Here is a 24,954-nt window from a genome sequence, read left to right as displayed (position 1 = left end):
GTGTCCAGCCCCTACCATGTCAAGCACTTGATCAAATCTTTCCCCTCTGAGCTGAGGGGCTCCCAAGATAGGAAGTGAGAGAAGGGAGTCTTAGACACTCACAAACTAAGACCATAAAGACTGGGGTAAAAACATATATTCCGCCACTGATCTGACCTCCCTCCCACACACACACAGATCAATGTCACCGTGGGAGAAGTGTCCCTCAAACTGAGTGAGGATCCTCTGGATACAGGGCCCAGTCCCCATCCTAATCCCCATACACAACCTCACCCCAACCCCAGTACAACCCAATCCAACCAGCCTCAACCCCACACAGGTCAATCCAAGGCAAAAGAACCCACCCAACTTAGCCTAACCAAACACAGCGCCACATCTTCTCCATTCAAAATCAAACCAAACCCACATCATCCTCACATCCAACACAACCCAATCCTACCTCCAGGTCTTCTACATCTCCAAATACATCCCCTACCATCCTCAATTCAACCCCCACACCTTTCCCATCCAAATCAAACCAAAACCATTCCAAACCCTAGCAATGCCATCGAAAACCAACCCTCACAACATCCAGTCCAAAGTCTATCCAACCCAACCCAACCCAACCCTGTTCCCAGTACAAATCATAACCACAATTCACCTGCATTCTAATTGCTTTTCCTACGTCATCCCCAACCCTATCCAAAGCATCTTCTCTGGGGCAAGGGAAGCCCAACCTAAACCCATCCCAGTCCTAAGGCTGCCCACACCCCTCCTCCACCCGTGATCCCCTCTAGGCTCTAAGTTCACAAGAGTATGCTCCCACCCTCCATGCCTGCACACAACATGGTGTCCATCAGGGGTCCTGGGTAGTCCTTGTTACAAGATGTAGCCAAGATAGCACTACCCTTGGCACAATGCAATGTGTCAGGGAGACCCACTGGGGAGATACGGGAGTTTGGAGTGGACCCATAAGATCAGGCCTCTAATCCCTCTGCCAACAAACCCGAGTCCTGGTTTTTGGATAGCAGCCTTGTGACCCTTCTTAAGCACCTTGTGAGGTGCCTCAGTGGCTCAGCCGGTTAAGCGTCCGACTTTGGCTTAGGTCACGATCTCACAGTTTGTGGGTTTGAGCCCCGCGTCGGGCTCTATTCTGACAGCCCAGAGCCTGGAGCCTGCTTCAGATCCTGTGTCTCTTTCTCTCTCTGACCCTCCCCTGCTCACGCTGTCTCTCTCTCTCTCTCAAAAATAAATAAAAACATTAAAAAAAAAATAAAGCACATTTTGACCCCTGCCTTCCAGGGTTTCTGGGCTCCTTATCCCACAAGCACCTAAGTCAGACCCAGGCAGGCCACATCCACAAGGGGGCGGTCATGGGCAGAGCCACGCAGTACATGTGACTAATGGAGCCACATGACATGGCTAAGTCTATGTCATACAAGGTTATGAATGTGATCATACTAGATCAGGAATGAGCACACCTGTGAATCAGACATATGGACTTAGGTACTGATAAGGACAGCACTTGAAGCTGAAATCACTTGACGTATACATGTGATGCCAAAATCACAGCAGGTGTTCATATGTGCATATGGATGTAGGTAGTTAAGACATGAGTGCATATGCATACACACACAAAGCTTGGACGTACAAACTCAGACCTAAATTCACAGTCTCCAAAGGAGGTCTGGACATCCAACGTCAGACATGCACACACGAACACAGGGTCCAGACATCCAAGCCAGGGTCCTGATAACAATACATAGGGGAGAGACATCCATATGCTCTCAGACCCCTAAAGACATGTTCACAAACATGCATCTATAAAATGGTAATGTATCCAGAATTTGACATGGGTGTGTTTCCATTTCCTCATCTGTTAAATAAGGTTAAATAGGTGTGTGTGTGTGTGTGTGTGTGTGTGTGTGTGATAATGCTTAGAACATAGCTACTGCTTAATAAGTATTAGTTATTTTCATCAAGGATACATGATATATGAGGGACATATATGTGGATATTCAAGTTGTGGACACAAATACGGTCAAAGTCAAACACATATGCAGACTCCAATAAGATAGTCAAGGTCAAAATTTGATTAATCCACAAGCCACTCAGTGGTGATTCAAGGTTGCAGGCACAAACCCAGAGGCCAAGCATTCAGATGTGACCTTAGAGGATCAGATTCCAGGGCAACACCTGGACACAGGGCTGGACATTGAAGATGTAAGAGACATAGGGGGAGACACAGGCAGCCAGGACAGGCCATATTTATGCATATCTACATCAGTCTCCAAGTCAGATGCTTGATATTCAAGGTCTCTCATTGGGTTTCACATATGATGACAAGCTTTGCAAATGCAAGTGAGTAGGAGACAGGTGGGGCCTTGCACTCTTGCCACTTGCAGATACACACACACACACACACACACACACACACGGGGGTGGGGAGAGAGGGAGAGAGCTGCACTATACACAAGTACCAAACAGAGTTTTCAAGGTCAAGGACTATAAACCTTTACAATGGGATACATAGATCTATCCCCTCAAGGTCAAAGCCACACACACACACACACACACACACACACACACACACACGTGCCAACACTAGGGCAGGATTTGATATAGATCCTACAGATGCAATGACCACACTCATCCCCCTGCTGTTGGGATCTGGGCCTGGAACTCCGGTGAGCACAGGGCAGCAGATGCGCCGGATGAAGAGCATGAGGAAAACAGAGCGATTACAGGGAAAGGTAGAGGGTGAGAATTGGCTCGTGTTGGGAGCAGCTCTCCAGTGGCGTGTCACGTGTCTTCCGAGCAAAGGAATAAAAACATTTTATACTCTAGACTGTCCATCAAGTTTGTTTGTCTATCATGCAGCCTTTCAAGATAGTATCTCCCTCAGAGAAGGTTTACTGTCGATGATGACCACAATAATATCTGTCTACAGCCAAGGACATTAAACAGTATGTCCCTCCAAGCATTTTTGCACATGGCCCAGAATTATAAAGATAATACCTCTATCAGAGACAAATTTGGGGCAAGTTTGCCAGCAGACTCCTTATCCTTAAGATTAAGGATTCTTGGGGCGCCTGGGTGGCTCAGTCAGTTAAGCCTCCGACTTCGGCTCAGGTCAGATCTCACGTTTGTGGGTTCAAGCCCCGCGTTGGGCTCTGTGCTGACAGCTAGCTCAGAGCCTGGAGCCTACTTCCAGTTCTGTGTCTCCTTCTCTCTCTGCCCCTCCCCCTCTCAAGCTCTGTCTCTCTCTGTATCAAAAATAAATAAAGCATTTAAAAAAAAAAGATTAAGGATTCTTAAGCTCCAGGGGTGCCTGGGTGGCTCAGTTGGTTAAGCTTCTGACTCTTGGTTTCAGCTCAGATCATGATCTCATGGTTTCATGAGTTTGAGCCCTGCGTTGGGCTCACACTGAGAGTGCAGAACCTGCTTGGAATTCTCTGTTTCCTTCTCTCTGCCCTTCTCCCACTCACCCTGTCTCTGGTCTATCTCAAAATTAAATACATACATACGTACATACATAAAAGGATTCCTAAGCTCCAGTCCCGGGCTGTGGCACAAACCAGTGTGTGTGCAGCATCCACCTATGCTCCTCTGATCACCCCCATGGGACTTGGGGGGCAAGGCAAACTGATGTGAATAGAAAACTCATGCTTCCTGCTGTGCCATGAAGGGTAAAATCCTGCCTCGGACCCAGGATCTGGTGTGTTCTGCCAGCACTTGTGAAACTGGCCAGCTAACAGTTGTTTGCAAGTCAGTAAAATCATAGACTCTGAAGAGTTCTTGACAAACAGCTAGGCACTGAGCACCGGGCCAGATGGTGCTGAGATGGGCAGGGGTCCCGCTGCATGCAGCAACATGGTGGAGGACAGGCCAGCACTGAGCTGAATTCTGGGGGAGCGTCGTGAGCTGTGGAGAAGCTGCACGCTTCTCCCAGATGGATCCCTCCAGACACAAATTCATCCACCTGCTGCTTGAGAAAATTTCTTTCACATTGCATGTCCCTCCCCATCTCGCAAAGAGCTCTTCCTCCTGGATTCTCCTTCTGGGGAGAGCACACCGTTCCCTGAGGCTTCGGGGCAGACCCAAGGTACCTCACAGCCTTGAAAACACGGGCCATGTCACACTTGCTCCCTGGATCTTCTCCTTGCCCTAAGCCCTAGCTCAGACCACATCTCTATTTGGACCCTCTCCACGTTATCCTCCCTTTAATCAGGGTCTTCTTATATGTCACCTTTCTGACCTCAGGATGTTCTTCCTTCCCAAACATGCCTTCGTTTTAGCAGCCGTCACCCAGATGGCTGTGATTTCATTTTGCAAAGTAATTTGGCCACTCGTGGGGGGAGGGGCAGAGAGAGAGGGAGCGAGAATCTCAAGCAGGCTCCACACTGTCACCACAGAGCCTGATGAGAGGCTCCATCCCATGAACCATGAGATCATGACCTGAGCCAAAATCACGAGCTGGGTGCTCAACTGACTGAGCCACCCAGGCGCCCCCCACATGGTAACATATTCTGGGAATGCTACTCTGGTCCATTTAACAGGTGAACAAAAAAGCCATTAGTTGGCCGTGGACTTCAGAACAAATGAAGGCTCAGCAAAAGGTCCAGTCAGCCATACAGGCTGCACTGCCACTCGGGCTGTATGAACCAGGAGATCCAAAGGTTTCATCAGTCAGCCACTGCTGAGGGTCAAATCTGCCAGAAGCAAAAACCAACACTGAATCTCCAATAAAGCACCATTTTAAGGGTGACTACCCAGCCTCCTGTTGGCAGGTTGATGACATTAGACCACTCTCTTCATGAAAGGGCAAGTGTTTTCTTCTTACTGGAAAAGTCATTTACTCTGGTGAGGGAGTTCTCTACCTACAGTTCTCCACCTACAGTGGCCAAAGGAACCATCAATGAACTCACGGAAAGCCTATCCATTGGCATGGTATCCCACACAGCATTGCTTCTGATCAAGAATCTCATGGGCCCCTGGGTGGCTCAGTCGGTTGAGCGTCCCACTCGACTTTGGCTCAGGTCATAGGGGCAGAGGAGTAGAGGGGGTTCTGGGGAAATGTGTGAGGGTTGTTGGGAAAGGGTCTGGGATTCTAGAACCATCCCTAGTATTGTGGGTTGGTGGCATGTCCTTGGGGGGGAGACTATGCTAAGAGCAGAGTCAACCACAGGGATCAGGCAGGAAACAAGAAGGCAGCATCCGGAGCAGCATGTGATCTAACGGTTGGGTGATTTGAGGTCTCACACTGGGGGATAGGAGGCTGGTAACAGCCTAGAGCCAGGGTCCAAGTCTATGCGTCTCAGATTCCTTGGAGTCCCAAGGCGCACACACCCCGGGGTTCAACCCCCTACCTCCAGTACATCCTTCTGCATAACATGAGAGTCGGGAAATGTCCTTGGGGGGAGACTATGCTGAGAGCAGAGTCAACCACAGGGATCAGGCAGGAAACAACAGAGTGTTGGCCTCTACCATTTTCCAGTTTGCACACATACGCGCACATACACACATGCACACATTCAGTTATCTCTAACATGAGAAGCACAGAACTCGGGCACCAGACCCAAGGCATTCTGTACGTGGTCATCATGTTCATACCTGCTAGGGAGACGGGGACTCATCTGAGGACGTTCAGCCCAGGTTCTGCACTGGCTCCTTCTCGCCCCATTCTCCATCCTCCAGGCAGTTACTGGGCGGGGAGGGGCCATGTGACGTTTAAATCATGGCCCAAAGACATGGAATGTGGGAGGACAGCAAGCCAGACCGCGAGAGCGAGAAAGGGAGGAGGGGAAAGAGCTGGAGAGAGTCAGTGACTTCGGAGAGACAGAGTGGCTCACTGGCTCAGCTCAGCTCCGCAGTAAGACGTAGAGGAGGGAGGAGGAGAGTTGGACTCAGGAACTGAGAAAGACAGAAAGAAACAGACTCAGACATAGTGTCAGAAAGACAGAGAGACTGAGTTAGAGGTGACGCACAGACAGCAGACTCCAGGAGGCAGAGAGGGAGGGAACTTTCCAGAGGGTGCTGGAAGCACAAGACCTGAAAGACACAAAGATGTTTGTGGGGCCACCTTTGGACGCCTGCTCTGGGCCAAGCCCTCCCCGTCTCCTCACTCATCCCTCGAGGACTAAGATTAGGGAGCCCCCACTCCTCTTCACCCAGGTCCTTGACCTCCAGCCTTATTCTCCGTCAGAAGCCAGGAGTCTGGGCTCCTTCCCCCTCAAACCCAGGGTTTTTCAGCCCCAACCACACCACCTCAGGGTCCCGAGTCTTGCCATCAGCCCCAACTTGACGGTGTACTGCAAAAAGCCCTCAGTGTGGGGAAAGCATCTCAGTGCTGGTGTCTGTTCGCACGCAGCTAGAGCAATCTCTGACACGGTCAGGACCCAGACGGGAGAACCGGGTTAGGCAGGGGGAACGCGGGTGTGGGAGACGGCATTTCACAGTGGAAGGATGTGGCTGTCCTGACGCTGAACAGTGTTGGCAGACAATTCTCCTCGGCCTTCCATGTTTCCGCCTGTCTTCTCAGCAAAAACATTAACACTTTTTTTTTCTGGACTGTCTTTTCAAGGATGTTTGGATCGAGGCAGGCTTTGGAGATAGTATTTCCTTCTGAGCAGGTTGTCTTATGGTCCTAGATAATGAAGATAATGTCTCCCTTACAACAGATTTGTTTGCTGTCAGAATATAACTACACTGCTTCAGAGCAAGTCTGTCTGTGGTCTAGGATGATAAAGGTAATCTCTCTCTCCTGAGCAAAGGTCAGGCAGGTTTGCTGGCAGTCCCTTATATTATGTTAAAGAAAAAGAAGAAAGCTCATGTTCTGGAAATGTGTAAACATATTATTTATTAACTATTCAGTTAAACATAAATCAGAATAGGAATTTTGAAATTCTTAGAAGCAAATGACAATAAAATATGTAAAAATATGTGGGACCCAGTGGAAGTAGCACTTAGAAGAAAGTTTTCAAGGAAGTGGGCTGAGTATTCATCAGATGGCACAGAATAAACCCAAAGAACTAATAGGTTAGCAAACAATTGAAAGAAGGGTGGAAATCATAATACAGAAAACAATAGCAAACATGTTGAGATAATTCTCTCCACCAAATATTAGCTCTCTTAAAAATATTAATAAGAGGGGCGCCTGGGTGGCTCAGTGGGTTGAGCGTCTGACTTCAGCTCAGGTCATGATCTCATGGATCGTGAGTTCAAGCCCCACATCAGGCTCTGTGCTGACAGCTACCTCAGAGCCTGGAGCCTGAAGCATTCTGTATCTTCAGATTCTGTATCTCCCTCTCTCTCTCTCTGACCCTCCCTTGCTCGCAGTGTCTCTCTCTGTCTCTCAAAAATAAATTAAGGGGCGCCTGGGTGGCTCAATCGGTTAAGCGTCCAGCTTTCGGCGTCAGCTCAGGTCATGATCTCACAGTTCGTGGGTTCGAGCCCTGCATCAGGCTCTGTGCTGATGGATCAGAGCCTGGAGCCTGCTTCGTAATCTGTGTCTCCTTTTCTTTCTGACCCTTCCCTGCTCGTGCTGTCTCTCTCTGTCTCTCAAAAAATAAATAAAAAAACATTAAAAAATAAATAAATTTTTAAAAAAACATTAAACAAATTTTTTAAATAAATTGAACTTCAAAAATAAATTGCAGCTTCTTGCCTTTCTCCTTCTTTCTAGAAGAACTTGTACAGGACAAGAATTATCTGTTCCTTGAGAGTTTGGTAACATTTTTCAGATTAGTATATAAGTATCTTTAATTATTATAATCCATTCAAACTTCATGTTTCACATAGCACATGTAGCATTTTACATTTCTCCAGAAATGTAGCAACTTCATGTATGTTTTCCAATTTATAGGATAGATTTGTTTTACTATTTTTATGATTAAAAATAATTCTCTTATATTTATTTATTCTTTTATTTCTGTGTTTTATCTCTTAATTTAATTCAATTTTAAGGTTTATTTATTTTGAGGGAGAGAGAGCATGTGCACGTGCGAAGGAAGGACAGAGAGAGGGAGAGACAAGAATCCAAGGAGGACTTTTTAGTCTTCCACGTCCCAAACTCAGAATTCCAGACTTTAGATTCCAGACCCTATGATTACAGACTCAGATCTGGGACTCCAGGCCTCTGATCACAGACTCTAGAAAGGAGAACCCAGAATAGATACACTCAGCTGTACCAGACCAGACCACAGACTCCATATTCCAGACCCTTCGAGGCCAGATTCCAGAACTCCAGGCAGAGAGCAAGCCCCAAAGCAAGACCCAGCAGGTCCGATCTGTGTTCCAGAATCCAGCCCCACACCACTGAAGCCAAGCCTCAGACCTTAACTCCAAATCCCAGATTCCAGACTCTAGAATCCAAGCTCTGGGTCCTGATTCTTACACTCTAGGCTGTAGGAAAACCACTAGAGTGATGTTCGCAAACATGTTCATCTTAGAACACTTCAACACGCCTAAGAATTTTGTTTTAAGTGGACTGTATGTACCAATATATATCATATTTGAGTTTACAACTGAGACATTTTGGGGCACCTGGGTGGCTGAGTCGTTAAGCGTCCAACTTCGGCTCAGGTCATGATCTCACAGCTCGTGGGTTCGAGCCCCACATCAGGCTCTGTGCTGACAGCTCAGAGCCTGGCGCCTGCTTCGGATTCTGTGTCTCCCTCTCTCTCTCTCTCCCCCTCCCCCTCTCATGCTCTCAAAAATAAATAAAAGTTAAACATTTTAAATAAAATATAATAAATAAATAAGTAATCATTAACATTAACAAAAAAAACTATTCCTAGTAAAAGAAAATAGTATATCTGGAGAACACTATGAACCCGAATGCTTTAACCCTGGCTCTTCCCTCATTTCCCCACAAGGCTGCAGCCCACGGCCCTTACAGTATAAAAGATTCCTGGAGCGCCTGGGTGTCTCAGTCGGTTAAGCCTCTGACTTCGGCTTAGGTCAGATCTCACGTTTGTGGGTTCGAGCCCCGCGTCAGGCTCTGTGCTGACAGCTCAGAGCCTGGAGCCTGCTTCCCGTTCTGTGTCTCCTTCTCTCTCTGCCCCACCCCCTCTCATGTTCTGTCTCTCTCTGTATCAAAAATAAATAAAACATTAAAAAAAATTTTTAATAAATAAAAGACTCCTGCATCCCGAGGCAGTGTGGCTAGGACGCCAAACGCTAGGACTGGGGGCCTGGGGGAATGGGGGACTGGAGGGTTTGCACTCTTGGATCTTGTGGGAGGTAAAGGACGGGGTTCTGGATGCGTGGCTTAGCGAGGGGAAGAAAAGGGTGGTTCTGAGACCGCAGCTGGAGCCGTTGTGTGCGGTTTGGGACTTCTAGGTAGCTGAAAGGCAGAGGCGGGGACAGTGGCTCCAAGGTCTGGTGAAAGGGAATGGGATCTCCAGATTCCCAAAGGGTCGGAGGTTGCCCACTGGCTGATCTTTCCGTCTTCTCACTCAGCAAGTCACCGCCCGCCCGCCAGCCTCCAGGCAGGTGTCCCCGGGCAAGCATAATCACCGCAGAGGCAGGGATCGGACGCAGCGGGGGGCGCGGGGGGGCAGGCAGGGGCTTCAGGCGTCAGCCACTACCTCGCCGGGGTGGGGGTGCGCGGCCACCACCACCAAGTCCTTGGGGGCGGCTAACCAGAGCGCCTCCTCCGCTGGTGCCTCCTGGGGTGCTGCTCACGCCTGCCCCCTCGTGGGTGCCCGCTGCATGGCATCTGGCTTAGCCCTGGTGTGGACAAAAGGCCTGGGGCCACTGGGAACTCTGAGTTGGAAACTGTTGAGAAGAGCCAGATGCGCACAATCGATGAAACCTAGCCTCCTCGGCTTCGGAGCGGAGGGACTTGAACTTAACTCCAAGTCCACCGGCCTCCCCAGCGACTCTCCTCCGGGTTGCATTGTGTCAACACCATATCCCGGGCTGGGCATCATCGATCCAAATTATACACGCCAGGGCTACCTCGCCGACTGCACCCAGGGCACCTGGGTCTGGAGGAGGAGGAGACTGGGAACCGACACCGCTCGGTCCTCAGGAGGAGGGGCTGGCAGCCAGGTGATGTCGCCACCACTCTGTCCCTCCCCGGCTCACAGCCAAAAGGCCAAATGATCTCCACTGTGTGGACCTCAAGCCTGTCTAATGACTTCTGTGCCAGACACCACGTCCAGAGGGTGACAGGCAGAGTAAAGACACCTGCCTGGAAAAATGGTTAAAATAGGAGGAGTCAAGATGGCGGAGAAGCAGGGGAGCCCGAGCTTCCCTCCCAGCTCGAACTCGGCAGTATGGAGTTCAGAGCACTTGGAATTCTAGGAATCCAGGCTAGAGTGACAGAAACGTCTCCAGGGGCCCACGGAGACAGCTTGGCCGGAAGTAGAATTACTTCAGTGAACAAATCAAAGCACACCTGGCGGAAGGTCCAAACCACCACTATGAACGGCGAGATGAAGCAACCAGAGACACATCAACAGAGAGCACGCAACACACTCCAAAGGCACCAGCATCTCCCCGCTGGCCACCTGGGCAGGGGGAAGGGACCAGATTCAGAGCCGGGGAGGGGAGGGTTAACCAGGCATCTGTCCCACTGCTGCCCAGCTGTAGCCCCGCCCCCAGGGCCTCAGCGCTTGCCCTATCCCCCTCCCCCATCCATCACCACCCGCACCCCAGTCCTCCGCATCACAGTTCACCTCTTCCTCCGTGCAGCACGGATTTACTGAGCATCTGTCGCGTGCCCAACACCGACCTAGCCAGCAATGACCAGACAGAGAACAGCGCCCCTCATGGAGCTCCACTGTGTGAGGGGACACAAACCGTGAACGTGACCCAGAAGTAGTGATGCATGTCAGGAGGTGACGGTGCTAGGGGGCGGGGACACCGTGGAGCTGGGGGAGGCAGCAGGTGTGAGGCGGGAGGAGAAGGCTGCAGAAGGGGACCTAGAGCAAACACCTGCGGCAGGTGAGGGTGAGCCATGCGCAGCGTAGGGGGGAAGAGCAGGGGAAGAGAGAGCAGGTGCAGAGGCCCCGAGGGACGCGGGCCTGGTGTGTGTGAGAGTCAGCGAGGCCAGTGTGGATGGAGCCCAGTGAGGAAGGGGAGAGGGGGGGAGGGGACGCCAGAAGGAAGAAAGGGGCCTGCCCTGTGGGGCCTCACCTGGGACCACGGGGAGGACACTCCTGTTCCTCGGAGGGACCCGGGGGCCATGGGCGATGCCAAGCAGAAGCAGGGCAGGCCTGACTTGGGTGTTCATGGGTCCCTCAGGCATCTGTGTAGGGTCAGACCACAGGGGTGTGGAGAGGCGGAGTGAGGACTGGGTTAGCCAGGGTGGAGGCGGGAAGGGAGAAGGGGTTCACTTCCGATAGCTCTCTCTAAAGGGAGCCCACAGGGTTTGCTGAGCGAGTGCGAGTGAGGAGAGGGGCGGACAGGCCTCGGGAGGATCTGAGCTTCGGCCCCACGTTCTCAGCCCAGCAGCTCCAAGGAGACCTCTGCACTCACGATGTCCCCCCCACACACAACATGCAGGTGGGAGCCCAGCATTTTCCACCAAGCCTACTCTTCCTCCTCCACCCCCAGGGGTCTGTAAGTCGGCCACGCCCCCTCTGGGTCACACCCGTAATTTCCCCTCTCCCAACCCATCCCTCCCCAAGCCTGACCCCTCCGGCCTCCAGGCTGTCACTGACTGTCCCCTCCTCGGTTGCTATGCCCCAGTTCAGATCAGGCCTCCAGCCTTCTTCACAGGCCCCTGTCCCTCATCCTCCCCACCCCCACCCCCGTATCCCATTTCCTCCATCTTCCCCCAGGAGCTCATTTAAAACTCAGAACTGACCTCGTCTGCTCACTTCAGGGCAGAGCTACAAGCGGTGAGCCCCTTGCTCTAGGAATTTAGTTCACTCGAGGAGCTGCACTCCAAGAGCCGGACTGCCAGGATTCGGGGCGTGGCCTCTCTGCTCCTTGAGGGGACAGGACGGGGGCGTGGCCTCGCCTCCGGGGGGCGGGGCGGGGCCTCTGCCGGATGTTATCTAGACAGGTCTAGGCCAGGACTGTGGAATAAAGTTAAAATCTCTCTTAGGGAGAGGCCTGGGGGCCCGGCTATGGAGACTTAGCATGGAGGGAGGATTTAGAAGCCGGACAAGAGGGCCTAACGTGTAGGGCAGAGAGTGGAGTCCGTTGGAAGGGGAGACTCCTCCAGCTCTGGATCCGAATCCCCACTCAGCCTCTCAGACAGTGCATAAGGTCAGGTAGGTTGTCTTTGAGCCCGGAGTCCTCATCCTTGGGGTCCAGGATGCAATTGAACAGGAGTCTGGGACTGAGGGCGGAGCCAGGTTAGCAGTGGGGATGGACATGATGAAGCAGGTGCCCAGAAGCTGCCCTGCCCGCTGGTCCTCCTTCCCCGTGCCACACCAGAGGACGCCACCCCACCAGTAACAACCACGGCACGCTACTCAAGCTGAATGTGGCAACCACCAGCTTCGACCCCACCAGCTCCACCAGCATCCCCCCAAGTGTGCCGGCCCAGGTACCCCCTGCCTTATCTCCAGCTGCATCTGGAGGAGGAAAAATGAGCCCTTATCTCTAAAGGTCACTGTGTCTCCATCCTTGACTGTCTCGGCTCTTGTGGTGTGTCCCAAGCCAGACTCCCAGGGCTGCGGTGTGGCCACCTGCAGGAGGGGACTCAGGAGGTCAGCAAGACACCTGCTGGCTGCTGTGCTCTCCCAGCACGTTCTGTTCCAGTGGGGACCAGCGGGGACCAGTGGGGACCAGAGGCACAAACAGAACAAGATGGGAGTGAGAGACATGCAGAAAGGAGGGAGGCTGACGGAAAAGGAGGAAAGAGATGCGCCGACTGAGATGAAGACAGAGGAGGAAGGGAAACACTCAGACACAGAGAGGCAAGAAAAGGGGTAAGGAAAACAAAGAAATGGAGGGAACCAGAAGGGAGAGAGAGAGGAAGAGGGATAGATGGAGAGAGGCAGGCTGGGGGACACCCAGAAGGGCAGAAATTAAACTTGGGAAGGAGCAAGGAGAAGCACAAAGAGGGTGGGACAGACTCAGGAAGAAAGAAAGAGGAGCAAGAAAAGGCAGCGAAGGTCACCTGGGTGATTCAATCGGTTGCATGTCTGACTTGGGCTCAGGTCATGACCTCGCAGTCTGTGGGTTCGAGCCCCGCATCTGGCTCTGTGCTGACAGCTCAGAGCCTGGAGCCTGCTTCCAATTCTGTGTCTCCCTCTCTCTCTGCCCCTCCCCTGCTTACACTCTGTCCCTGTCTCTCTCAGGAAATGAATAAACATGGGGGGGATTTAATAATAAATAAATAATAAACAAACCTTTTTAAAAAGTAGTAAAGACAAGACAGCTGGGGGGGGGGGGAACAAGCTCGGACACAGGAGTTCCTGGGGGTGGATGGGGAGGTGGTGGGTTTGAGGAGAAGGCCTGTCCCGCCTTCCTTTGTCTTTTGTCCTGTTCTCTCTCTCTCCCCCTCTTCTCCCTGCCATATTCTCTATCTTCCCCACCCCCCCCACCACCTTTGATGTTCTGCCTTACTTGGATCTTGGTCCCTACTACGCCTCTGTTCATGAAAGACAGTGGGAGCTCTCCTGTCTGGGTGGAGGGACAGGGCCTTGTGTCCACGGCAGTCCCACCCCTGTGGGGAACCCCCCCCCCACACACACACACCAAATGCCTACATAAACCTGTGCCCGACACTGATTGGATCCCAAAATTCCTGCAGACCAATTAAGGACAAATCCCGGAACAGGTCTCCAGCCCTCTCCTCTCTGCAACCGCCAAGATCCACCTCCTTCTTCAGTCAGAATTCCAGAATTCTGCGTCCTTCCCCCACACCCTCCTCCCTCAGTCCCAGGAGCAAACCTCCCACCTCGGGTGCACGAGCGCACATTGGCGCCGCCTAGCGGCAGGAGCCTCCCAGGACAAGAAGAAAGAGGCAACGTTTTCAAAAGTCTTCAGGCTCGGGCTTCAGGCCATTAATGCCTCCTCAAAACACTCCTATGAGGCAGAAGCAATTATTCCCGTCTTACAGATGAGGAAACTGAGGCACAGAGAGGCCAAGTGACTTGCTCAAGGATGTATTATGTGTTGGAGGCAAAATTCCAACCCTGGCCCCCTAGCTCTGGCGTCCACATCTGAATCACACCCTGTGTTACCCCGTCTTTCAAACGCCAAACTAATTTTGTGAGTTACACAGCTGTTCCATGCGTATTACTTCATCCGACGCAGAGACCATCCCCACCCCTTTCCGACTCCTACCCCACACTAAGACCCTGATAACCAGAGAAGTGATGCTTTGCAACCAAGGGATAACAGGACCCACACACACACCACTTCTACAACCTGGGTGCTCTTGAATGAGTGGGGCCCTCCCTTCCCCACTGGCTGTTCCTGTGTGAAATGGGGTGGAATTAACAGTCATGGTTTGCTCCTTACATGCACTAGTTCTTAGATACTCCTTGGAATCTCTATGACGGGGTCCTCTGAGTACCTGATTTTAAGGATGAGAATCAGAAGCACAAAGAAGGGAAGACACATACCAGAATCTCCCAAATTAGCAAATGGGGAAGCAGGGGCCTGAGCCCTGGCTCTAGACCCAGCACCCTGAAAGGCCACCTTCAAGTGGCCCCATAATGAAGGGGGAGGTGGGAGGGAAAGCCTTGAGCACCAGGAATCCCGTGTTTTTCCAGGGTGAGGAGACACAGTGACTGTCTCCCTGGGGGAGAGATTCAAGATGAGTCTTGTTCAGACAGGGGGATCCCAGCCTCACGTCCACTGAGGGCAGGAACCTTGTCCAGCGGCGATGTGGGGTCACCACAGAAGGGCTGTGAGCGAGAGAGGAAAGGGGTCAACTCTGAGCATAGAGAGACCTTCTGAGGCCACCTGGAGATGAATGGGAGGGAGGCAAGGGTCTAGAAGCAGAGGGGTGCCTGAGCTGCACCCAGGCCAAGGAAATAGAAAGAAGGGATGGGTTTAGGGACCACTGAGCTGCAGGGGATAAGGGAAAAGAAGGGGTGGGGACAGTGCCAGCAGTGGCCGGTTGGTCGGTTGGTCGGTGAAGCTGTCCCTGAGATGGGAAACCAGGGAGGAGGAGTTTGGGGAGAGACAAATGAATTAGGACACACTGAGCAAGGAGGGCCTGGGAGGATGCCCAGGAGCAGGTGGCTGCCAGAGGCTGAGTTCAGGGTCAGATGAAAGAGACCTGCGTGGTTGGTGGTTGAACCACAAGAGTCGATGAAAGAAAGGCTCCGGGGACTGTTGGCAGGAGGAGGAAGACCAAACAGAGGCGGGACTCAGCCTGCCTTTGGAGGTGAAGGACAACTGGAAAGATGCCCAGGAGGACTAGGAGCGATAAGCCAGGTCTGTGGCGGTCCGAGTGGGCAGGAGGAGGAGCGCAGACGTCACCGCGTCGAGGGCGGAGCCAGGCGCCCTCCGGGTGAGCCCGGGAGCCTGGGCTGAGTTAGGTGTGCGTTCCTTCCGTGTCCCCATCTGGGTCACGGGGACGCTTACGGCACCTGCCTGCGTGACTTAGTGCAAAGAGCACCTGCGATCATGATGGAAGGCGCTTAGCCTTAAATCATGGTTCGTCTCCTTCGCCTCGCCACCCCCCACCAGGTCCAACAAAGAAAGGTGGCTCCCGGGTTTGAGGCAAATGGGCCAACTGGGTGCTCCAACAGTCAGAACACTGGATTTCTCTGCACCGCTGCGTGACCTTGCCTATGACGCCCCTCTTTAGGCTTCCGTTTTCTCCATATTAAGAAGGAAGCTATAGGGGCGCCTGGGTGGCTCAGTAGGTTAAGCCTCCGACTTCGGCTCAGGTCATGATCTCATGTTCGTGGGTTCGAGCCCGGCGTCGGGCTCTGTGCTGACAGTTCAGAGCCTGGAGCCTGCTTCTGATTCTGTGCCTCCCTCTCTCTCTGCCCCACCCCTCTCATGCTCTGTCTCTCTATCAAAAATAAAATAAAACATTAAAAATTTTTTAAAAAGAAGGAAGCTATAATAACCTCTTCACAGGGCTATCAAGAGGATAAATGAGATAATATAAACAGGAACTGCTCAGCTCAAGCTGTGGCCCACGATGAGGCCTCGAGACTTTCAGCATGAATTTGTAGCCAAGGACAAAGGAGTTCTAGAATACTTTCAAGCCTGGGAATCCAGAATGTCTAAATGCCTGGGGGTTCCCAAATATCTAGAGACTGTCTGGAGTTCTCTAGACTTTCTAGAGGTTTGGGCTTCTAGACTGTTTGAACCTCTTGGGTTCTAAAGTGTCTGAGGACCTAGACTTCCAATGTATCTTAGGTTCTAGATACTAGACTCTAGAATCTGATGGTCTAATAGTCTAGAGATGGGGGGCGCTGTGGTTCTAGAATAACTGAGACCCTAAAGTTCTGGGATAACTGAGGGTCTGTGGTTCTGGAATGTCTGAAAAACATCTAGCGCCTTAGAGGGCATCATTGTCATGTATTATCTGTGGGCAAATCGAGGACCAGGAACCTCTAGGCACTGGCCACTGATCCCCAAAACAGTCAGCCCTGGGAGGGGCCATGCTTTTTTTTTTTTTATTTTTTTTATGTCTTTTATTTTTGAGAGACAGAGAGAGACAGTGCGAGCAGGGGAGGGTCAGAGAGAGAGGCAGACACAGAATCCGAAGCAGGATCCAGGCTCTGAGCTGTCAGCACAGAGCCCAATGAGGAGCTCAAACCCACAAACTGTGAGATCGTGACCTGAGCCGAACGCTGGACGCCCAACCGACTGAGCCACCCAGGCACCCCTCTTTTTTTTTAATGGCTTTTATTTATTTTTGAGAGACAGAGAGAGACAGTGCGAGTAGAGGAGGGTCAGAGAGAGAGGGAGGGGCCATGTTTACAACAGGTGCCATCCTTCACTGGGTGATCTGAGGTCAGTCCCTCCTGCCCTCTGTGCCTCCTCGTTAGTTAAGCAAGCCAAGATAGACTCTAGAAAATTGCTCAGGGCCCTCCTACGGTCCTGAGACACTGGAAGACAATTTCAAATTTCCAAAGCTTTGAGTCACCTTAATAATGATCTCCAGCTTTGAGAAAGCAGAATCCAGATTTTAAGCTTCAAAATGCAAAATTGAGACTGTAGGATCCCAACCAAGGACTCCAGTGTTAGTGTCTAAATTCATACTGTAGAGTCAAAATTCTAGGAATCTCTGACTCATGGAATGCAGGCCCGTATTTCCCAGTCCAGCCTTTAAATCCACAATGCAGATCTGAAACTCCAGACTTTTAGGGCACCTGGGGTGGCTCAGGTCATGATCTCACAGTTCATGGGTTCAAGCCCCCACATCAGGTTCTGTGCTGACAGCTTAGAGCCTGGAGCCTGTTTCAGATTCTGTGTCTCCCGCTTTCTCTGGCCCTCCCTTGTTCGCACTCGGTCTCTCTCTGTCTCAAAAATAAATAAACATTAAAAAAATTTTTGAAACTCCAGACTTTACACTACAAAGTTAATCAATGAAATCTTAAGAGTCTAGACCTAGACTCTAGAATCCAGGCCCCCAAAACTCAAAAATCAAAATCTGCCATTTGTGGTCCAGCCCTCAGACTTCACACAGCAGATATGTAGGTTTCTGACCTCAAGTCTTAGATTCCAAACACTAAATTCCAGATCCCTAGTCTGGACTTTAGATTCAAAAACTTCTAGGATCCAAAACTAAGACCTATCACTCAAGGACCAGACTCTAGGATCCATATTCCAAACCCAAACTCTAGAATTCCAACTCAAAAATCCACACTCTATATACTTCAAGTCATAAATGCTTGACTCTAGACCTCCAAACTCAGAATCCAGAGTTGGAGATCCAGAGCAAAAACTGCAAAATCCAAGATCCACAACCCAATATCCAGAATCCAGAGTTAGGAGACCCAGGCACCAAGATCCAGAATCAGAGATCTGAATCCAGAATTCAAGATCAGGAAGCAGAGATCCAGACCAGAATCCCTGTCCAGAACTAGAGATCCAAGCTTCAGAATCCAGACTTGGGGATCCAGATCCACATCCAGGATCCAAGATTCAGAACCCGACTCCAGGCACAAGAAGCATGACTCTAGAATCCAGTTTCCACATCCTAGACCGCAAATTCCAGGTTCCAGACTCCTGGTCCTATATGTTGATCTCTGATTTCGGATTCTTGCCCTCCTACTCCCTGTCCCTTGCAGAACTGTCCCTGGCAGGGAATTCTCCCTTACAGACTCAGACAAAAGCTTCAACCTAATAAATGCTCATTAGGCCTTGTCCCCCACCCCACTAGCCACCTAGGCGTCCTGCCTGTAAACTTGACTCTCAACAGCCTCCCACCCCACCCTACCCCCTAGACCCGGGTGGGGCTGGGAGCTTATAAATTCAGGTATTCAGATGCCTGCTCCTCTCCTTCTGGCATCCAAGCTGCCCCAGATGAAGCTGGAGGATCTGGAGGGGGTGAGATATTTGAGACAAAAGTCATGGTTGGGGGAGAAGGGGAGAGACACTCGAGGAGACACAGGTCTGCCCTGGTCCAGAGTGCCTTGGTCCCAGGAACAGACATGGACTGCCCTGAGGGCGTTGAGCTTCAAGGGCACCTGTGTAATTTCATGGGTTCTTTACCGAGGCCTTAAGTTGAACCTGAACGAAGAAAATGTCCTGGAGGTGCAAGAAGGAGCTGGGGGGGTGGGGGGAGGGTAAGGGGTGGGGATGGAGTGAATCAGGAGGACGTCCCCAAAAGCACCTGTATCAGAGCCAAGAACAAAGTCAGGAGTTATCAGAGGTTCATCTCAACCGCCCCAAGGTGTCCTGTGTGGCAGGCTCCAGGGTGGGCAATGCTGGGGACACAGAGAGGACCTGGCTTCAGCATTTCTGGGGATCTGTAATGTGATGGAGGCAGAACCAGGGCTGGGCAGCCCAGAAAAGATACCTGTTAGGTCCTAGGGCCTCCCAGAAGGGGTGGGGGCTGAGCCCTGGGGAGAAAATATGAATTTAGATGATGAGGGGAAGGATTTCCTTCATTCCCAAAGCTTTCTGAGGCCTGCCAGAGACTGGACCCTTCACTGGGCAGTGCTGGGAATCCAGAGTCCAGTCAGGCCAGGCTGGCCCTCAGTAAGTTTCCAGTCTGGTGGGGAAGATAGACACCAGGGACCAGAGAAGGTCAGAAAAGACCTCAAGGAGGAAGTGGACCTTCAAGGAAATGGCATACCTGGGGGGAGGAACAGCCTGAGCAAAGGCAGGGAGACATGAAATCGCAGGAAGGAAAATGGGAGAATCAGCTGTGTCTAGAAGGCCAAGGTCAGAGGGGCAGGAAAGGGAGAAACCACTCAGATCCTCAAAGTGAGGCTGGGGGGCTAGGACTTTATCCTGAGGGTGTTGGGTATCCATGACAGTTATAGGCGGGAGTCAGACATGGTCAGCTCTGGGTGTGGAGAGACCCCGTGGAGGCATGGAGGGGCACGGGCTAGGGGAACGGGAACTTGACTGGAGCCCCCCCCCCCCCACAGGAGGCCAGACAGGAGGCTGGGATTAGGGTCTGCGGAAGAAAGTATCCTGAGAGGCCCAGGAGCAAGTGGGATGGGGCTGGGGGCTGACAGGCTGCGGGGGCACCTGATGGCCTGTTCTGGTGCCTGAGGAACAGCAGGAACCCTCAGAGATGGAGAACGGGGTAGGGGGTGGAAGGAGTCTGCAGTGGGAGTGGGGGGAACCCAGATGGTGAAAGAAGTTTCTCAAACAGCAGGTGGGATGGATGTGTTTGTGTCTGGAGGGATTCAGGTGAGGGCAGAAGTATCCAGGCTCATCCCCATTCACGCTCTCCCCTCCCCAGACTTCGGCAGAGCCCTCATCCCTTCTCCACAATGTGGCGTCTCCTCACCTTCTCCTTCCTGCTGACGTCAGGTGAGGTGGGCCCAGGTCAGGTCTGGTCTGTGGGAGTGTGGTAGCCCTCCTCTCCATCAGCAGCAAATCCAGGCCCTACAGTCTGCCAGCCCCCCTCACCCTGCTTCGCCCCCACCCCACCCAACCACCGATGCTCCTGAGTGCTCCCCCTACCCAGCTGTCAGAGGGGCTGCTCCCCAGAAGTCAGCTCTAGGAATGACACAGACCTGAGTTCAAGGTCTGGGGCTGCCCCTTCCTTGCTGTGTGACCTTGAGGCGATGACTTCCCCTCTCTCCACCCAGACTGCCTTCTCTAGAAGACAGCACCTACCCAGCAAGGTTTCAATAGCATAATGTAGATAAAGTTCATAATAAGCATTCAACAAGTGTTAACAGGCCAAGAGCACAGACTCCGGGTTCCAATTCCAACTCACCATTTTCTAGCTACTTAACGTCTCTGCGACTCAGGATCCTCAATTGCACCATGGACATAAGAACAGATGCCCCCAGGGGTGTGAGGATTAAACGTGGTCCTGTGTGTGAGGTCCCCTGTAAGGGGGTGTTGGCGTTGCTGAGTGTTGGGTATATGCCAGAGCTCATCCGATTCTCAAAAACACCTCTATGGGGTGGGCTCTATTGGCCTCACTTGACAGGGAAGGAGGCTGAGGCTGGAGAGGGGTGGCCACAATGTCAAGGTGACCCTGGGTAGCAGGAAAACTCCAAACCGTGTTTAGCTACCACCCATGGAGAATTTAACTGTAACCTGATGCCTCTACCTGGAGAAGTTGAGGGTGGACTTTCATTATATCCCCACATGACCCTCGCTTCTGGAGGCCCCTTGAAGCTCCCCCCTGCTGCCAGCCTCCCCTCAGGCTTTCTCTGTGCTCTCTCCTCCCTGCCTCCCGCCTGCCGCTGCACCCGCCTCCGGCTTGGACTGGCCAGATGCAGCCTCGATGCCCAGCTGTTCAGCCCACACCCTCTGTCCTTCTTTACAGGACAACCCCACCCTTCCCTTGTTAAGCCCCCTGTCTGCCACATCCGCATTCCCCAACCCTGCCGGGGCCCTTGGCCCAGTTCTTGACTCTGGCAGGCAGAATGTGGACATTTTGTCTAGCTGTGCAAATCCCTGCCCCGTGTGGTTGTCTGTGTGCTTGGCTGTGATCTTGAGGGCTCGTATCCCCATTGCCCAATCGCGGGTCATGGTCTTGTGACTTTGAAACATCCCTGTTTATGTCCTTGTGCGTGGTACAATGCTGCAGTGCCGTGTGTGTGTGTGTGTGTGTGTGTGTGCGCACGTGTGCACGCACATGCGTGTGTGGTGGGTTTTCAAGGCCCTCTGTGTCCACATCCTGCTCACATGTATGAACCAGGTCCCCTATGTGAAACCCAATGAGTGACCTTGAACGCCAACTGACTGACCAGGGGACAGGTCTAGAGATGTGAAAATATATCTTGTCTTGTGCCTCTGACTATGCCTTTGACCTTGGATGCCTAGCCCTGTGTCGCTTGTTTCCCTGGGCTGTGATCTAGCGGGTCCACATCTGAGTGTTGGCCCTCTGGGCCAGTGTCTACTACTTTGAATTCCCACAAAGTGACTTGAGGATGAATCATAGTTTTGACCTTGATTATCTTCATTAGAGCCTGGTCATATGTCTGACTTACTTTGGCTAAATTTCTGTCCAGAACCTACCTGAACATCCACATGTATGTCTGCATAAATAAATCTACACGTCCTTTGTTTAAAATAAGTAGTATTTATTAAGAAGTTATAATAAGCCAGACATAGTTCTCTCTTGCTCTCTATCTCTCTCTTATTTAATCCTTACAACAATCCTATCTTACAGATGAGGAAATGTAGGCTCAGAGAGGCCATATAATTTGCTCAAAGGCTCACAGATAACATGTTTGCACACAGGGGTTTTACTAACATTCCAGATGTAACCACTATAGACTCATGTCTGTGCACAAATCTTTGGGGCCCTAAGCGCAAATCTGTGTCTCCTCCCACACACCTTTATTAAAGAGTCCACCTTGTTGTCCCGCCCCTGGGTGCTAGTGTGCAAGTCTGTGACCTCGTAAATTCAGTCCCACACAGGAGACTGTAAATTTAGATGTGAGCTTCTATGTCCAAATCAGTGTCTGTGCATGTGCACGTGTGTGTGTGTCCACATGCACACCCACACTGGAACTGTCCAGACTCGTATATACATATGAGTCTCTGTGCTGTGATCCTTGAAGCTGCAGCCCATGTATACACGAGTGATTTTTCAGGTTAAAGACTGCTTATGCCTGTCTGTTTGCCCGTGACCTTGTGTGGCCACATCTGCATTTGGCTAAGATGTCCAGACTCTGGAGCCAAGACTGCCTGTCATACACACTGATAAGCCCCCCCCAGACTGCTCTTCCCCTCCCCACCCCCCTTGTTCTCCATCCGATGTCTATGATAGCTTGGTGACCTTGAATGGCTGGTTCCAAGTGACCATCTTCCTGGAGACTTATCCAGTGTCCCTGTCTCTACTTCTAATCCCAAAGGACTTCTTGCCTTCTGGTCCTTTCCCACATACCCGCTCTCCCAGAATCCTGTAGCAAACGGGTGAGGGCCAAGGGCAAGGGGACAGTCCTGGAGAGAACAAGCAGCAGTTATCAAAGCCAGAGAGAAGACAATACTTGAAATTCAAGGACAGGGACGTCCTAAGACATTGGGGGGAAAGCACCGGGTGTACGCAAGGAGTGACAGGGAAAAAGACTCTGTCCTGAGGCACCTTCCTCTGCCTCCTCTCCCAGCGGCCCAGCACGACTCCGCCAAGACGCTGAGAGGTGAGGAGTGCGAGCCCCACTCCCAGCCATGGCAAGTGGCCCTCTTTGAGCGCGGACGCTTTAACTGCGGCGCTTCCCTCATCTCTGCACACTGGGTGCTGTCTGCAGCCCACTGCCAAACCAGGTATGAAGGCCGGGCTCAGGGTCCTGAGGGGCAGGATGCCCACGGTCTAGGAATCTGAGAATCTTGCATTCTGAGGAGCAAAGAGATAGAGCCTGGGGGGCCGAGTTCCGGATGTGGGCCCCTCTGGGCCCCTGAGGGCCAAGGGCTAGAACTATTGGCTTCAGCACCTCAGGCAGAGAGGGTAATGGCATCTCCAGAAGGACCCCAGCTTGCCGGCTCTTTGATCTTTCTGCCCACTCCTCACTGCACTTGCCAATAATCCCCCCGCCCGTGCACAGCTTCATGAGAGTGCGCCTGGGCGAGCACAATCTGCGCAAGCGCGATGGCCCCGAGCAGCTGCGGACCGTGGCTCGCGTCATCCAGCACCCACGCTACGAAGCGCGCAGCCATCGGCACGACATCATGTTGCTACGTCTAACTCGGCCCGTGCACCTCTCCCCGCAAGTGCGTCCCGTGGCCCTGCCCACACGTTGTCCCCAACCGGGCGAGGCCTGTGTGGTGTCCGGCTGGGGCCTGGTGGCTGATGACAAGTCTGCGACCAAAGGGAACACAAGGCCAAAAGGTGCGTGAAAGGATGGCTCTGGGTGTCGGGCCTCCAGGGACCCTATTCTCCAGGGTTCTTGGGCCAAGGACACAAGGGCCTGAAAATTTGGATTCACTCCAAGTCCACTGCCCGCCCCCCCTCCACCCCACAGTGAGTCTCCCAGACACGCTGCATTGTGCCAACATCAGCGTCATCTCGGCCACATCTTGTAGCAAGAACTACCCAGGGCACCTCACGAACACTATGGTGTGTGCAGGAGTAGAGGGCGGAGGCACGGACTCCTGTGAGGTAGGAGCCCTGGGGTAGGGGGACAGGCTTGGGAGTTGGGATGGGGTCGGGTTGTGTTTGCATTAGGCCAGAGAAGATGCTAGAGATGGTTTGGTGATGGAGAACGAAGAGCAGTTAGAATGTGGGTGGACTTGGAGGTGGGGTAGAAACGGGGGTAGGAGCGGGGTGTGTTTGCAGTGGATGATGTGGGGGTCAGTTTGGAATGGCCTGGGTTTGATTTGAGAATAGGAAGGGGCTTGGTTTGATTTTAGAAGGAAAATATGTTGGGTTGAAATGTGGATGGGGTAAGTTTTGCCTAGGATGTGAAAGACGTAACAGCTAGGATTGGTTGTGTTGGCTGTAAGGATGGACGAAGGTCTGGCTTGATTTTGAATGGGGAGGATGTGGGGGTTGGGTTGGGTTGGGGTTACCTGGGGGCGGGGGTTGAACATGGATTAGCTGAGTTGTATTGACTTGTGTTTGGTTGGGGTTGAGTTGGACTAGATTGGGTTAAACTGGGTTGTATTGAGTTGAGTTGGGGTGGGATTGCGTGGAGTGGGTTTTGATTGAGTCGGATTGGGTTTTGATTGCAATAAGGATGGGGGCACTGGATCCAGAAGGTTCCACTCAAACTTTCTCTTCTCCCCACAGGGTGACTCCGGGGGACCCCTGGTCTGTGGGGGAGTCCTGCAGGGCATTGTGTCCTGGGGCGATGTCCCCTGTGACACTACTACCAAGCCTGGTGTCTATACCAAAGTCTGCAGCTACGTAGGGTGGATCAGGGAAACCATGAAGAGGAACTGACTAATTCGGTCTCCCGTCTGTGTCTCTGACTGAGCAGGAGTTCCCGTAGCTGGCCAGCTACCCCATCCTGACCTGGGACAGAACTAAGCCATCCCTCATGACCCAATTTGTCCAAGACACACATGTTAGCCAAGGACTTGTCCCGTCTCAGGCCAGAGCTGGTGCTCAAGGTCACCTGTTTGAACATTGAGATAACGGTGCTGATGCAAGTTTCTCTGTAGGAGTTTCTATGACTTTCTTCTGGGGGCGAAGGGAAGTGGGAGCCAAACACTGGGGTCCTTTTCACCCACTGCCCCGATGCCTCGGTGAAGAGAAGGGCTTGAAGGAGGGCTCTCTTCATTCACATACACATAGGATCACCTATGCAATCTGGAGGAAAATACTCAATGCCACTCAGCTTCAGTTTCCCCATGCGTGAAACAGAGATCATCATATTGCTTACCTCACAGGGTTGTAAAGATTAAATGAGGAAGTTCATATGAACTGATTCCAATAGTTCCTGGCACAGGGCAAATATACCTCTGGACCCCAGTGGAAAAGACCCCCAGCACACACTAGATGATCAA

At 52.1% G+C, this 24,954-nt stretch overlaps 1 protein-coding gene across 1 annotated transcript; it reads left to right on the top strand.

Moving 5' to 3' along the window:
- The first annotated feature begins 12,180 nt into the window (after positions 1-12,180).
- On the top strand, positions 12,181-24,538 carry KLK15 (kallikrein related peptidase 15). The gene is made up of 6 exons (XM_029926467.1): positions 12,181-12,209; positions 19,784-19,854; positions 22,617-22,773; positions 23,052-23,335; positions 23,469-23,605; positions 24,236-24,538. The coding sequence occupies exons 2-6, from the start codon at positions 19,815-19,817 to the stop codon at positions 24,386-24,388; spliced, it is 771 nt and encodes a 256-aa protein (XP_029782327.1). The 5' UTR covers positions 12,181-12,209; positions 19,784-19,814; the 3' UTR covers positions 24,389-24,538.
- The last annotated feature ends 416 nt before the right edge of the window (positions 24,539-24,954 follow it).

This window comes from Suricata suricatta, chromosome 16 (genome assembly GCF_006229205.1).
Source record: "Suricata suricatta isolate VVHF042 chromosome 16, meerkat_22Aug2017_6uvM2_HiC, whole genome shotgun sequence".
Taxonomy (NCBI): Eukaryota; Metazoa; Chordata; class Mammalia; order Carnivora; family Herpestidae; genus Suricata; species Suricata suricatta.
This window is presented reverse-complemented; position numbering and strand designations above follow the sequence as displayed.

Excerpts from the sequence above, each read along its gene's own strand:
- KLK15 (XM_029926467.1), top strand. The coding sequence starts at position 19,815 with ATGTGGCGTCTCCTCACCTTCTCCTTCCTGCTGACGTCAG. Across the intron at positions 22,774-23,051 it reads GCAGCCCACTGCCAAACCAG|CTTCATGAGAGTGCGCCTGG; the intron begins GTATGAAGGCCG and ends GCCCGTGCACAG. Across the intron at positions 23,336-23,468 it reads AGGGAACACAAGGCCAAAAG|TGAGTCTCCCAGACACGCTG; the intron begins GTGCGTGAAAGG and ends TCCACCCCACAG.